Below are 16,966 nucleotides of genomic sequence, written 5' to 3' on the forward strand. Positions count from 1 at the left end.
CACTAAGATAGCCCACTAAGAACCCATTTACACTAAGATAGCCCACTAAGAACCCATTTACACTAAGATAGCCCACTAAGAACCCATTTACACTAAGATAGCCCACTAAGAACCCATTTACACTAAGATAGCCCACTAAGAACCCATTCACACTAAGATAGCCCACTAAGGACCCATTCACACTAAGGTAGCCCACTAAGGGCCCATTCACACTAAGATAGCCCACTAAGGGCCCATTCACACTAAGATAGTCCACTAAGAACCCATTCACACTAAGATAGAACACTAAGGGCCCATTCACACTAAGATAGCCCACTTAGAATCCATTCACACTAAGATAGCCCACTAAGAACCCATTCACACTAAGATAGCCCACTAAGGGCCCATTCACACTAAGATAGTCCACTAAGGACCCATTCACACTAAGATAGCCCACTAAGGGCCCATTCACACTAAGCTAGCTCACTAAGAACCCACTCACACTAAGATAGCCCACTAAGGGCCCATTCACACTAAGATAGCCCACTAAGGACCCATTCACACTAAGATAGCCCACTAAGAACCCATTCACACTAAGATAGCCCACTAAGAACCCATTCACACTAAGATAGCCCACTAAGGGCCCATTCACACTAAGATAGCACACTAAGGGCCCATTCACACTAAGATAGCCCACTAAGGGCCCATTCACACTAAGATAGCCCACTAAGGGCCCATTCACACTAAGATAGCCCACTAAGAACCCATTCACACTAAGATAGCCCACTAAGAACCCATTTACACTAAGATAGCCCACTAAGAACCCATTTACACTAAGATAGCCCACTAAGAACCCATTTACACTAAGATAGCCCACTAAGAACCCATTTACACTAAGATAGCCCACTAAGAACCCATTTACACTAAGATAGCCCACTAAGAACCCATTCACACTAAGATAGCCCACTAAGGACCCATTCACACTAAGGTAGCCCACTAAGGGCCCATTCACACTAAGATAGTCCACTAAGAACCCATTCACACTAAGATAGAACACTAAGGGCCCATTCACACTAAGATAGCCCACTTAGAATCCATTCACACTAAGATAGCCCACTAAGAACCCATTCACACTAAGATAGCCCACTAAGGGCCCATTCACACTAAGATAGTCCACTAAGGACCCATTCACACTAAGATAGTCCACTAAGAACCCATTCACACTAAGATAGCCCACTAAGGGCCCATTCACACTAAGATAGCCCACTAAGAACCCATTCACACTAAGATAGCCCACGAAGAGCCCATTCACACTAAGATAGCCCACTAAGGGCCCATTCACACTAAGATAGCCCACTAAGAACCCATTCACACTAAGATAGCCCACTAAGGGCCCATTCACACTAAGATAGCCCACTAAGAACCCATTCACACTAAGATAGCCCACGAAGAGCCCATTAACACTAAGATAGCCCACTATCTTAGTGTGAATGAGTTCCCTCCCCCATTGGTTGGATTGGTTGATAAACGTGAAATTATTTTTTAAAGTCAGAACTTATTTATTTTCAGTTTTGGATGAAGTACGGCATGGCTAAGACACAATGGGGTTGATTTTCTAAAACTGAGTGCAAAATCTGGTGCAGGTCTGCATAGAAACCAATCAGCTTCCGCCTAGGTTCACACTGAGGGTGGGTTTTAAAACATGCGAGTTGAACTGGCACGATTTCAAACCGGCATTTCAGTCCAACTTTAGGGGCGATTTTAGAGACATCTGATTAGGTTCATGCACAGATGTCTATTGAAATCACCCCTGAAATCGCCAAAAGAAGTGCAGGAACTACTTTTGGGAATCAGTGTGGTGCCGCAAAAATGGCTTTGCAATGATTCAGACAGTGCCATTGCCATGTCAAATTGCCCTGATGTGAATGGGGGCTCCAGGGTTTTGTCAAAGCTTCATTGAGCAAGCTGAAGTTAGAAGCTGTTTGGCTAATCTGCACAGCTGCACCAGATTCTGAGTGCTCCAGTTTTAGTATGACCCCTTTCACACTTGTGCGACCTAAAAGTCGACGATTTTGCCGCAATTTTGACTAGACTTGCGCAATGCCTGTGTAATATTGAGGTCTATGGACCTCAAAACGCATCAAAGTCGGACCAAAGCAGTGCAGGGACTACTTTGAAGCCATTGCGACTTGAAGTCGCACAGATATGAAGGGTGCTTATTGGAAATCATGGAGTGCGACTTGTCATAGTTACATAGTTACATAGTTACATAGTAGGTGAGGTTGAATAAAGACAATAGTCCATCCAGTTCAACCTGTGTAGGTGTGTGTGGCTGTAATCATTTCTCATACCCCTGAATGTTCTTCTCCTTGAGATGTACATCCAAGAGTCTTTTGAAAGCCACCATACTTCCCGCAGAAACCACCTCTTGTGGTAGAGAATTCCACAATCTTGTAGCCCTAACAGTAAAGAACCCCCCACGTTGCCTGAGGTTAAAACGCTTCTCCTCTAATCGCATTGTATGCCCTCTAGTCCTCATGCAATCCTTTCGACTGAACAGCTTTTTTTCTATGCTGAGATCACCATTGAGATATTTCTAAAATTTGAAAATAAATTTTTCTCCTTCACTGATGTGCGCTGATGAGGCGGCACTGATGGGCACTGATAGGCTGCACTGATGGGCACTGATGAGGTGGCACTTATGGGCACTAATGAGGGGGCACTTATGGGCACTGATGAGGAGGTACTAATATGCCGCACTGATGAGCACTGATAGGCGGCATTGATGGGCGGCACTGATAGGCGGCACTGATGAGCACTGATAGGCAGCACTGCTGGGCACTGAGAGGTGGCACTGCTGGGCACTGAGAGGTGGCACTGAGGTGGCACTGCTGGGCACTGAGAGGCGGCACTGACGGGCGGCACTGATGGGCACTGAGAGGCGGCACTGATGGGCACTGGCGGATGGCACTGATGGACACTGACGGGTGGCACTGATGAGCACTGATGGGCGGCACTGATGAGCACTGATGGGCAGCACCATCAGTGCCCACACTCAGTGCCCATAGTGCTGCCAGTCAGTGCTCATCAGTGCCTAGATGAGCAGGCACTGATGGGCACTGACTGGCAGCACTATGGGCACTGATTGTGGGCATTGATGGGGGGCACTGATGGCGGGCACTGTGGGCACTGAGTGTATGTTTTTTTACCTTGCAGTAATCAGGGCAATGGTGATCAGTGCCCTGATTACATTCTCCTGTGTCCCCGGCGGCTGACGGCTCCCCCTCCTTCCTCACACTGCAGGCTCCGTGTGAGGAAGGAGCGCCGGCGATGAGAGATGATCTCATATGTTTACATATGAGATCATCTCTCATTGGATGGTCCGATCACGTGGTGAATGGCCGCTGTGATTGGCCATTCACCACGATCTGTGATCGGCTGTGTCCAAGGGACACGGCCGACACAGATTCTCCCCGATGCGCGCTCGCGGGAGCACGCGGGGAGCCTGCTTCTGGGAGGCCGTTTAAAAATGGCCTTCCGAAAATTCGAGTCCGCGCTGCAGCCGTATATGGGATGGGAGGAAGTTAAAAGAAGAAGTCTCTTTTTCATTCTTCTTAATGTGTTCTGTTCCCTAGGGAACAAATGACATGTCGTACTTTGTCCTATCCTCCTATGTGCTGTCTAATGGCACTTTTCCACTGCAAGTTCCGGCTCGGCTCTACTCGGCCCTGCTTGGCCCGGTTTGCTTTTCCACTGCTGGTACCGCATGGTACGGTGTTGGAATGGTTTGGTACGGTTTGGTATGGTTTGCTTTTGCACTAAAGTAGTACTAAAGTTAAGTGGGTGGGATAACAACGATTCTCTGACCAATCAGTGGCTAGTAGTGACTGCATGCAAAGGATTGTGGGATATGGTACTGGTATGGTACCTCTTGGAACCACAATCAAGGTGGTACTGTTTTAGAGAGCCGTACCGTTCGGTTCCATGTAGTGGAAAAGCGAAGCCGTACCGTACCGTACCGAACCATTCCAACAACGTACCATGCGGTACCAGCAGTGGAAAAGCACAAAAGTGAGCCGAACCGTTCAGTTCCATGCAGGGGAAAAGCACCATAAGGCTACCCCTCCTGCCTCCACGGCCACCCAACAACGCTGCTAGCAAGGAGATGGCTGCTTTGACAGACAGCACTCTTCTCCATCTCCAAACACTTGTCTGCTTGCCTGGACGATTTTGAATGACACGCCTCCTTCCAGCTGCAAGTGCTTGGAGACGAAGGAAAGTGCCATATGTCAAAGCAGCCTTCTGTCAAATTCTGTCAAAGTGCCATATGTCAAATGCAGACAGTACTGATGGTGGGAGGAAAATCCCCCTTACTATAGTGGTCAGTGGAGTGCCTCTTTACATTGTCCCCCAATACAAATCATAGCAAAATATTTACTTACATTGGTGGTCAATAGAAGAGATGCCTCCTTACACTGAAAGTCAGTAGATAGAAATGACCACTGACACTATGGTCAGTATGAGAAATACCCCTTTACACTGGTGGTAAGTAGGAGAGATGCCCCTTACATTGTTGGCCAGTTTAAGAAACACCCTCATACATTGATGGTCAGTAGGAGAGACGTTCCTTTACATTGGTGGCCGGTATAGGAAACACACCCATACGTTGGTGGTCAGTAGGTTGAGATGTTGCTTTACATTGATGTCAGTGGCAGATGAAACTTTACATTTATGGTCAGTGGGAGAGATTTGTGCTTAGTGAGAAAGATGCCCCTTGTCTTTGATGGTCAGTGGGACAGATTCCCCCCCCCCATAATTGATGGTCATTGGGAGAGATCCCCCCTTACATTGATGGACATTGGGAGATATGCCCCTTACATTAATGGACATTGGGAGATATGCCCCTTACATTGATGGTCAGTGGGAAAGATCCCCCTTACATTAATGGTCAGTGGGAGAGATCCCCTTCCATTGATGGTCTCTGGGAGAGGGATCCCCCTTCCATTGATGGTCAGTGGGAGAGATCTCCCCTCCATTGATGTTCAGTGGGAGAGATCCCCCTTACATTGATGGTCAGTGGGAGAGATCCCCCATAAATTGATGGTCAGTGGGAGAGATTCCCCTTACATTGATGGTCAGTGGGAGAGATCCCCCTTACATTGATGGTCAGTGGGAGAGATCCCCCTTACATTGATGGTCAGTGGGAGAGATCCCCCCTACATTGATGGTCAGTGGGAGAGATCCCCCCTACATTGATGGTCAGTGGGAGAGATCCCCCCTACATTGATGGTCAGTGGGAGAGATCCCCCCTACATTGATGGTCAGTGGGAGAGATCCCACTTACATTGATGGTCAGTGGGAGAGATCCCCTTCCATTGATGGTCAGTGGGAGAGATCCCCCTTCCATTGATGGTCAGTGGGAAAGATTCCCCTTACATTAATGGTCAGTGGGAGAGATCCCCTTCCATTGATGGTCTCTGGGAGAGGGATCCCCCTTCCATTGATGGTCAGTGGGAGAGATCCCCCTTCCATTGATGGTCAGTGGGAAAGATCCCCCTTACATTAATGGTCAGTGGGAGAGATCCCCTTCCATTGATGGTCTCTGGGAGAGGGATCCCCCTTCCATTGATGGTCAGTGGGAGAGATCCACCTTCCATTGATGGTCAGTGGGAGAGATCCCCCTTCCATTGATGGTCAGTGGGAGAGATCCCCCTTCCATTGATGGTCAGTGGGAGAGATCCCCCATACATTGATGGTCAGTGGGAGAGATTCCCCCTTCCATTGATGGTCAGTGGGAGAGATCCCCTATCCATTGATGGTCAGTGGGAGAGATCCCCCTTCCAATGATGGTCAGTGGGAGAGATCCCCCATACATTGATGGTCAGTGGGAGAGATCCCCCTTACATTGATGGTCAGGGGGAGAGATCCCGCTTCCATTGATGGTCAGTGGGAGAGATCCCCCTTACATTGATGGTCAGTGTGAGAGATCCCCCATCCATTGATGGTAAGTGGGAGAGATCCCTCTTCCATTGATGGTCAGTGGGAGAGATCCCCCTTCCATTGATGGTCAGTGGGAGAGATCCCCCTTCCATTGATGGTCAGTGGGAGAGATCCCCCTTCCATTGATGGTCAGTGGGAGAGATCCCCCTTCCATTGATGGTCAGTGGGAGAGATCCCCCTTACATTGATGGTTAGTGGGAGAGATCCCCTTCCATTGATGGTTAGTGGGAGAGATCCCCCTTACATCGATGGTCACTGGGAGAGATCCCCCTTACATTGATGGTCACTGGGAGAGATCCCCCTTACATCGTTGATCAGTGAGAGATCTGGACCCTTGGTGTTTAGTAGGAGAGATGCGCCTTTACCTTGCTGGTCAGTGGAAGGAATGCCTTGTTGTATACTTGCATTACTTATATAGGAACACCTAACAACCTCTGAAGGAAACCTAAGGTTCTACCTAACAATGGGTAACAAAATCTATTTTAATTACACTTTAAAGAAACCCTGTCATCAACCTAAAAATTGTTAAAATCACAGAAAAATCAAGTATTAAAATATTTTTTTCTTGTGTTTTTCATTACAATATTATTTTTTTAAATTAATTTTGAACTTGCTAGAAAATTTTGACTACTCCAGGATGGGTCAGTTCCCTAGCGCAGCCCTCCAGCCCTCTCTGTCCTTGGTGGTTCACTCATTTTAGATTTTGTTTCCAAAAATAAAAGAAAAAGCATTACAGTACACATATTAAGGATTTTCTAGCAATGTCTCCAGTTGCAGACAGATCCCAAAAGAGGAAAATATGTTTACATAGCATAACTCCTGTCTCTTTTTTGAGCATGTGCAGCTGCTTCAAAGCAAAACCGGACAAATAAAGATAGAGCTTCTCTCCTGTAATGTAATTAATCTGCTAAAGTTGCTTGATAGCCTGTCTATGGATCTTAATACATAGATAAAGGTCATCCATGGTGAACTTTGCTTTTAACAAGCCTCACTGACTAAGAACTCCAACCGCAAGTTCATCATGTTGTCTGATAAAGAGGATCTCCACGATAAAATAACCTCAGCCTGTTTGATTAAATAATAAGCCCCATCCACCTTCAAGCATGCCATTTCACGCTTATATTGCTCAGTGAACTCAATAAGACACACTATGGGGTTGATTTACTAAAGGCAAAAAGACTGTGTGCTTTGCAAAGTGCAGTTACACTCTGCAAGAGAAGTTGCTCCAGATCTTCGTAAATGAGGGGAAACTCTGCAGACCTTCATCATCCAATCATGTAAAAAGCAAAATTGCTGTTTCTTTTTTTGTTTTCTTTGCACGTGGTTGGGTATTCTTTGCAAAGTGAAGCTTTACCTCAATTACTAAGCTCTGGAGCAATTGCACCTGCAGGGTGCAAGTGCACTTTGCAAAGTGCACAGCCTATTCGCCTTTAGTAAGTCAACCCCATTGTGTTATTCCTACAGTATTAATAACTGCTTGGATGGGCTGCACTCACAGACTCCCTAGCTGTTAGAGCTGCAGCACATTGCTCCAGAAGGAAATGGAAGAATGTGGAATTTGCTCTAAGTGGGTGAAACTAGTAGCCATTAGTCACATTCAACTGGACTTGTTCTGTAATGTTGAAGACTTTTTGGAGCTTCTTCAAGCCACTTGTTTAGTTCTAACGAAGTGTCAGGAAGACATCCTAACATTTATATCCATACAGGTAGCACAGACACCTTAATCCAATCACCATGGACTGTGTCAAGGTTGATTGTCCAAGAACAGGATGGGTGGGGGGGGGTGAAAGATGTGGAATCCACCTCTTCTAGTTACATAAAGCCACTCGTGGTGGCTAAAGTCTTCATAGGTGTTATTCATTCAATTCATATGGTTAAAGGTGTGAATTGTCAAATCACAGGGGTAGAGACGTTAAACTGGCATTAGATGGTCTTTTTCACATCTGTGGTGTGTACCAATTGTCCTCTATCCAAAATGTGCACCTCCTTGTCCTCGAAAGAAGCCATCTTTTCCCTAAGGTGTTGGAAAACTGCTGCCTTGACACATTCCATGGTGATTGGATTAGGGTTTTTGTGCTACCAGTGTGGATATAAATGCTTTAACATCTTTTACAAGACAGAACAGGTCCAGCTGATTGGAACTAACTACTACTAGATATACAATGACCTAAATCAGCGGTCTTCAATTCCAGATTGCCTGCTTTTACCTGGCCCTTGGGGCACTATTTTCCTCCACTGATACCAACAATGGGGCGTAATTCCCCCCACTGACATCAATAAAGAGGCAGAATAACTCCCAGTGACACCAATGGTAGGTAACAATTGTTACACCAAAGATGGGCAATTCCTCTCAATGATGCCAACAATGGGGCCTCCTGACACCAATGATGGGGCACCATTACTCCCATTGACACCAATGGGGCACTATTCCTCCAAATTAGACCAAAGATGGGGCATTGTTTATTCCACATATGTCGGGACCTTTTCTACTCTCAAAGGCCACAGCCCCCCTTTAGTTTGAAGAACAGTTAACTGGCCCTTAGTTTAGAATGTTTGGAGACCCCTGACCTAGATAATGAGATGGGGGACAATTCCTCCCAATAAGGCCAACAACGGGCCATAATTCCTTCCACTGACTCCAAAGATGTGACACTATTCCTCCAAATGACACCAACAATGGGGCATTGTTTATTCCATGGATGTTGGGACCTTTTCTACTCAAAAAGGCCACAGTCCAGCCCCCATTTAGTCTGAAGAACAGTAAATTGCCCTTTAGAAAGTTTGCAGACCCCTGACCTAGATAATGAGACCCATCACTGACAAAGTGGGTGAAACTTTCCCTGAATATGGTTCTGTTGTTTAGGTTGATGTGGCCAGAGCTTTATTCTGAGAGCCAATTTTGAGATGATGGGGTTGCTTTCCCAAAAGAAAAGGATCTCCATTTTCTAGGAATCCTCAGTATACATACATTTTTTTTTGCTTTTTTTGTTTAATTGTGGAAATCCCCCTAAAGATGCTAAAACCTGGCAACACTATTATAAAAAAAAGGCAAGCATTGTAAAGACCAGAACTGTTAGGGCGTCTCAGATACCCACAATTTTAAGACATTTTGACTCCTATGTGCTGCATTCATAAAAAATAGGTACTTGTATTTAGAAGTGAATGTCTGCTATAAGATGATAAAACCTGATACTCCTTTATATGCTGAACAGACAACCTGAGGATCCCCACCAGTGGAGGACACACAAACTGCAGCATTCTGAGAGGTTTAGTGCCATAGACACCAAAATGCCACTGCAGCCATGAGAACAATAATATACCTTGTAAAACACGATACACCCTGTGCAAAATGTACAAAGCCTTTTCACATATACATTCGACCTCCTAAATTTGGTTATTCAGATTTGCACAGGAACCAACTTAGTCCCACATTTCACAGTTTATCTGGAAGTAAACAAAACACATAGTCTTTTTAAAAAAGATGAATAGCACAAATTACAAGTCTGTTAAAAAAGTTGAACCCATATACCCAAAACTTCACGGCATTAAGAGGAAACCAATGAAAGCCATTCGTTCAGGTCTTGATTGCACAAACTCCAGCCATAGCCTAATCTTTTTTCACCCGTTCTGAAGATACTTTAGTCCGTTTAACTTTTGGAAGAACATACTCCAAAAGCAAGAAGGAGATTGCCGCCCCTAGAATAAGATGGAAAAAAGGTCATCTAATGATGGTGATATTATAAAAAATAAAAAAAAAACATTCTAATAAGCTATAACTGTATTTAGATAAGTAGTATAACATAATTACACTTTTGACAAATTTTAATCCTTTCTATTATAGAAAAAAAAAATAATTAAAGGACCAGTCAGCTTCTCAGGTGGACAGGAACAGTCTTTGGCATGAAGGTCTCACTGGTTATCCATGACATAGAAGAAATCAGAAATCAGGTCCACCTATTGCTAAAATATGGCTGTTCGATGGACTAAACCTTTAATGAGAACTTGTGAGCTCACCTTACCTTTCAAGGTGGCACTAGGTCTATCTTCAGCTGCCTGCCTGCATCCTTGGTATATTGTCATATAGTATGCTCATGTGGAATCACCCCCCTTTTTTTTTCTCCTTCTACCAGACAGATCTCCCAATTTTTTCTGGGTTCCAGCTGTCCCCATTCGGTCTATGGACTGACGGGCACACATTAATAAGAACGTGCTTACATGGTATACCTCCAATTTCTGTTATCCACCTTCCTCAATCTGGCACCCAAATACAGGGACGAAAGCATTCCAGCTTTTTGTTTTTAAAACACTATGGGCAGGCATACACTCTAAAGTGTCATCGGACAGATTCTGTAAGTGTTTCATCATAGATATATTGTGTCTAAATTATGCATGAATTGTAATAACTATGAAATACTGCTATATGCTTTTTATATTTACCAATGATTGATTAGTATATGATTGATCACTTGCAGACCGCCACTTTAAGGTTGCCCCTGAAGAAAGAATTTTGTTGTGTCTCTGAAACGCGTTGGGCACTCACCTTTATACAGCGGTATTTGTATCTGCCTCATGACCCTATGAATTGTACACAGCTTGCCATATGTTTTTAATCAATTTTTGTAACTGTAATTTTCAATAAATTTATATAACTGTATATGTTTGTTTCAAATTTTATATTATTATTTGTGCCTCAAAAGTCCCACCCCAAGGGGAACTTTTTTATAAGTTGGTATATTGTCAAAGCACCTCAGGTTACCCAAATAGAAAAATATTACCAGAGTGCTGATGATTGACACCTAACCTGTTTCTTCCTGAACTGTTTTAGTAGCCAATAAATAGGCAGCCTTACTGGCCAATGGGAAAACACAAAACAAGTGGGCCAGCCATAAACAGTGAAAGCTTTGGTTGATATTTCTATTATACAGTGCCTTTAGTTAGGGTCCTTTGAGAAAACCCGAAAGGGTATAATGCATCAGGTGGATGGTACGTCATGACGGATACCCAAATATAAAATAATTACCAGAGTGCTGATGATTGACACCTAGCCGGTTTTCTCCTGAACTGTTTACCTAGCCAATAAATGGGCAGTCTCACTGGCAAAAAGGAAAGCTCAAAATAAATGGGCAAGCCATAAACAATTAAAGCTTTGGTTGAGATTTCCATAATAGAGTGCCCTAAGTTTAAGTGCTTGTTCTATTGAACCTGGGAGTGCCTTAGAAGAAACAATGAGCCCATAAGAATACATTCACAGTATTTGAGGAGTTGCTTGCGGAGTAGAACCTGGGAACTTATTCGATGAAAAAATCTTCCCAAATGAATAAGATTACAGTATTTAAGGAGCCGCTTGCTATATGAAACCTTGGGCCATCTTAGAAAAAGGTGTGCCCATATGTATAAAGTTACAGCATTTGAGGGGGTGCTTGCTTTATGAAGCTTGGGGCCTTCTTAGAGGAAAAGGTGAGCCTATATGAATAAACTTATAGTATTTGAGTAGACACTTGCTCTATGGAACCTGGGTGCACCTTAGAAGGAAAGGTGAGCGTATATGAATAGGAATACAGTACCTGAGGAGTCACTTGCTATCTAAAACCTGGGGCCACCTAAGAAAAAACGTGTGCCCATATGAATAAAGTTATAGTATTTGAAGAGGTACCTAATGTATGAAACCTGGGGCCACCTTAGAAGAAAAGATGAGTCCATTTAAATAAAGTTACAGTATTTGAGGAGACACTTGCTCTATGGAAGAAAAGGTGAGCCCATATGAAGAAGACTACAGTACACAAGGAGTCATTTGCTACTGTATATGAAACCTGGAACCACCTGGGAAAAAGGTCTATCCATATGAATAAAATTACAGTATTTTAGGGGAGCTTGTTCCATGCAACCTGAAGCCACCTTTGAAGAAAGGATGAGCCCATATGAAGAAAGGTACAGTATTTGAGGAGGCACTTGCTCTACGGAACCTTGGGCCACCTTAGAAAAAAAGATCTGGGGCCACCTTAGAAGAAAAGATGAGCCTATATGCATAAAGGTACAGTATTTGAGGAGGCACTTGCTCTACGGAACCTTGGGCCACCTTAGAAGATCTGGGGCAACCTTAGAAGAAAAGGAAGCCCATATGAATAAAGGTACAGTATTTGAGAAGGCACTTGCTCTACGGAACCTTGGGCCACCTTAGAAGAAAAGATCTGGGGCCACCTTAGAAGAAAAGATGAGCCCATATGCATAAAGGTACAGTATTTGATGAGGCACTTGCTCTACAGAACCTTGGGCCACCTTAGAAGAAAAGACCTGGGGCCACCTTAGAAGAAAAGATGAGCCCATATGCATAAAGGTACAGTATTTGATGAGGCACTTGCTCTACAGAACCTTGGGCCACCTTAGAAAAAAAGATCTGGGGCCACCTTAGAGGAAAAGATGAGCCCATATGCATAAAGGTACAGTATTTGATGAGGCACTTGCTCTACAGAACCTTGGGCCACCTTAGAAGAAAAGATGAGCCCATATGCATAAAGGTACAGTATTTGATGAGGCACTTGCTCTACGGAACCTTGGGCCACCTTAGAAGAAAAGATCTGGGGCCACCTTAGAAGAAAAGATGAGCCCATATGCATAAAGGTACAGTATTTGATGAGGCACTTGCTCTACAGAACCTTGGGCCACCTTAGAAGAAAAGATCTGGGGCCACCTTAGAAGAAAAGATGAGCCCATATGCATAAAGGTAAAGTATTTGATGAGGCACTTTCTCTACAGAACCTTGGGCCACCTTAGAAAAAAAGATCTGGGGCCACCTTAGAAGAAAAGATGAGCCCATATGCATAAAGGTACAGTATTTGATGAGGCACTTGCTCTACAGAACCTTGGGCGACCTTAGAAGAAAAGATGAGCCCATATGCATAAAGGTACAGTATTTGATGAGGCACTTGCTCTACGGAACCTTGGGCCACCTTAGAAGAAAAGATCTGGGGCCACCTTAGAAGAAAAGATGAGCCCATATGCATAAAGGTACAGTATTTGATGAGGCACTTGCTCTACAGAACCTTGGGCCACCTTAGAAGAAAAGATCTGGGGTCACCTTAGAAGAAAAGGAAGCCCATATGAATAAAGGTACAGTAGTTGAGAAGGCACTTGCTCTACGGAACCTTGGGTCACCTTAGAAGAAAAGATCTGGGGCCACCTTAGAAGAAAAGATGAGCCCATTTGAGAAAAAGAAACAGTATTTGAGGAGGCACTTGCTCTACAGAACCTTGGGCCACCTTAGAAGAAAAGATCTGGGGCCACCTTAGAAGAAAAGATGAGCCCATATGCATAAAGGTACAGTATTTGATGAGGCACTTGCTCTACGGAACCTTGGGCCACCTTAGAAGATCTGGGGCAACCTTAGAAGAAAAGGAAGCCCATATGAATAAAGGAACAGTATTTGAGAAGGCACTTGCTCTACGGAACCTTGGACCACCTTAGAAGAAAAGATCTGGGGCCACCTTAGAAGAAAAGATGAGCCCATATGCATAAAGGTACAGTATTTTAGGAGGCACTTGCTCTACGGAACCTTGGGCCACCTTAGAAGACCTGGGGCCTTCTTAGAAGAAAAGATGAGCCCTTATGAATAAAGGTACAGTATTTGAGGAGGCACTTGCTCTACGGAACCTTGGGCCACCTTAAAAGATCTGGGGCCTTCTTAGAAAAAAAGATGAGCCCATATGACTAAAGGCACAGTATTTGAGGGGATTCTTGCTCTATAAAACATGGGGCCACCTTAGAAAAAAAGATGAGGGCAAAAAAATAAAATTACAGTATTTGAAAAGCTCTGGGGCCTTCTTAGAAGAAAAGATAAGCCCATATGGATAAAGTTACAATATTTAAGGGGGTACTTGCTCTAAAGAACCTGGGGCCACCTTAGAAGAAAAGATGAATACATTTGTAGTCACCTCAGAGATACTCAGTTCTTAACACCCCAACTTCCCTGCTATCTGCTAAGCTTCACTGAATATCGGTCAACAGTCCTGACACTAGGACACTGAATCATATCAGAATAACAGGTGAGGAATAATGCCTATTATTAACTCTCTTGGAGTTAGGAAGCCTCTGAAAAAAATTAAGAAAACTATATTTAGAAATGTTAACTGTGCAAGACTGAAGTAAGACTAGAGTTCAACTTTAAGTAAATAAGGCCCCATAGCCACCATCCATTTCCATCCAACAACATTGTCTCACCAATAAGGGGTCCGATCCAGTAGACAAAGATATTCTGCAAGTAAGTGTTCCCATGACACCAGAACACAACGGCGAAGGCCAGGGCAGGGTTAAAGATGGCTCCGGTCAGGGGTCCACCTGAAAAAAACATAAAACAGACCTGGATTTAGTAAAGATTCACAACACATTTAAAGTGAGGTTGATAAAATATTTAGTAATCATCAAAACATTTTTAACCCCAGTAATATGGACAAACACAACTCTGAATACCTTTGTGAGAAGGTTCCTGAATTAGGAACAAGTAATTATAGATTTAAAACGAAGGAAAAAATCTGCGCTTACACCAAAAATAGGAAAGCAGCAACTAGAGTGCAAGACAAACACAGTAACAAATCAGAATATCAAAAAAAATTACGCTGTATAATGTAAAACATTGAACTCATCAATGATAGCAAATAACCAAATTTTAAAAAATTACATGAAAAAAAGAAAAGTTCTTAGACATGTATTGCTGAAAAAAAAAAAAACAGTGATAATGTCCAAACCGGTAAAGAAGCCGCAATGCAGCTGTGCAGCTATAATTTTCTTCTGTGAAAAGAACCTTTATCACAATAAGTGATTCCTCAACTGAGCTAAATGGCCTCTTACTAGAAAAATATGACCTGCAAGGTCATCAACGCTTGTGGGGTCACCCAACCGGGGCCTATAGGATAGGAGATGTCATGCAATGTATGGATCCAGAGGGTTAGTAAACACTGCATAAACCTCGTCATCCACCTTCACTTACTACGGTCAACATCACTCCCCAAGAAAGAGATAATGAACCTCCATAGTGTAAAAATATATATATTTTAATAGTTGATAAAGAAATGCACTTAGAGCAATCCAGATAAAATGCGCATAAAAAGTGTATGTAGCCAGCCGGCTATTCCAGCATCATCCGTCCATCCGGGATATCACGTGGTGACATCAGTACGTCCCGACCTGGCGCGTTTCGTCACAAATGACGTCGCCCTGGGATGACTATGCTGTCCAGTGTGGATGGTGCCAAGTCAGCAGGTGACCATAATGTCCAGTGTGGATGGTGCCAAGTCAGCAGATGACCATACTGTCCAGTGTAGATAGCGGCAAGTCAGCAGGTGACCATACTGTGCAGTGTGAATAGTGCCAAGTCAGCAGGTGACTATACTGTCCAGTGTGGATGGTGCCAAGTCAGTGGATGACTATACTTCCCAGTGTGGGTGATGCCAAGTCAGCAGGTGACTAGTCTGTCCAGTGTGGATGGTGCCAAGTCAGCAGGTGACTATACTGCCTAGTGTGGATGGTGCCAAGTCAGCGGGTAACTATACTGCCCAGTGTTGATAGTGCCAAGTCAGTGGGTGACTATACTGTCCGGGTGGATGGTGGCAAGTCAGCAGGTGACTATACTGCTCAGTGTGGAAGGTTCCAAGTCAACAGGTGACTATACTGTCCAGTGTGGATGGTGCCAAGTCAGCAGGTGACTATACTGCCCAGTACGGATAATGCCAAGTCAGCAGGTGACTATATTGTCTAGTGTGGATGGTGCCAAGTCAGCAAGTGACTATACTGTCCAGTGTGGATAGTGCCAAGTCAGCAGGTGACCATACTGCCCAGTACGGATGGTGCCAAGTCTGCGAGTGACTATACCAGGGATCCTCAAACTACGGCCCTCCAGCTGTTGCAGAACTACACATCCCATGAGGCATTGTAAAACTCTGACATTCACCGACATGACTAGGCATGATGGGAATTGTAGTTCCTGAACAACTGGAGGGCCATAGTTTGAAGACCCCTGGACTATACTGTCCAGTATGGATGGTGCAAAGTCAGCAGGTGACAATATTGTCCAGACAGACTGGGTCTAAGGACTTATGTCAATGTATAAAGCAGCATTTGAAACAAAATATCTTGTTACTTTAAAAAGAAGAATGTGTATTGTGGACTTCACTATTAAAATAACATTTGTTTAGGTCATTGATAATTATAAGTAGAGGTGGATAGATAGCTGAAGAGTTTGTTCGGCCTTCCTAAACTTAAATAAATAGGTATTTGGTGTGATTGTGTGGGGATATGTGAAAGGTGCAGAGCCATGGTGTAAGACAGGAAAAGGTGGTGTAAGTGAGAAACCACAAACTTAATTACAGTGTCAAAGTCTAGTATTTTAGGAAAGGAGCATTTATTTATTTATTCATTTCAGGTACTTCAGTATTGCCGTCAATTTACGCAGCGCTTTACATATACATTGTACATTCACATCAGTCCCTGCCCTGAGGGAGCTTACAATCTAAAGTCCCTAACCCACATTCATACATACACATACTAGGGCCAGTTTAGACAGCAGCCAATTAAAATATTCTAACCCTCCAAGTAAAAAAATTATAAATGTTGGCAGATATCAGCACTTACAAAGTATGATGTATGATGCCCATCACGTGCTCCTTTGTATTTGCCTTTGAAAATTCACTTTCCTGAATCTCCCATCTATCGGGTGGCTACGCTGCTTTGCTGGGTACCATGGAGCCCCGCTGTAACCACCCTTACAAGCTTGCTCCCAGTCTCTGTGTGCCAACTTACATGGGCAGCCCTGAAGCCAAGGCCAGCCTGGCCTGCTGTGTTGCATTAACCACTTCAGCCCGGGAAGGTTTTACCCCCTTCCTGACCAGACCATTTTTTGAGATACGGCACTGCATTACTTTACCTGACAACTGCGCGGTCGTGCGATGCTGTACTGCCTTGGGGGACATCCACACTGGGCAGTATAGGTACTTGCTGA

General features: G+C 44.0%; 1 protein-coding gene across 1 annotated transcript in view; it reads right to left on the reverse strand.

Moving 5' to 3' along the window:
• Positions 1-9,074: 9,074 nt before the first annotated feature.
• The window catches only part of LOC309545881 (aquaporin-11-like), a 46,306-nt gene continuing 38,414 nt past the window's right edge, over positions 9,075-16,966 (reverse strand). The window contains exons 2-3 of the mRNA XM_082245296.1: positions 14,194-14,310; positions 9,075-9,675 (exon numbers count right to left, since the gene is read on the reverse strand). Coding sequence (XP_082101422.1) covers positions 9,587-9,675; positions 14,194-14,310 — 206 coding nt within the window. The 3' untranslated portion in view covers positions 9,075-9,586. The remainder of the gene's footprint in view (positions 9,676-14,193; positions 14,311-16,966) is intronic.

The sequence above is a fragment of the Pelophylax lessonae genome (genome assembly GCF_965119305.1).
Source record: "Pelophylax lessonae genome assembly, chromosome: 2".
NCBI classification, from domain to species: Eukaryota; Metazoa; Chordata; class Amphibia; order Anura; family Ranidae; genus Pelophylax; species Pelophylax lessonae.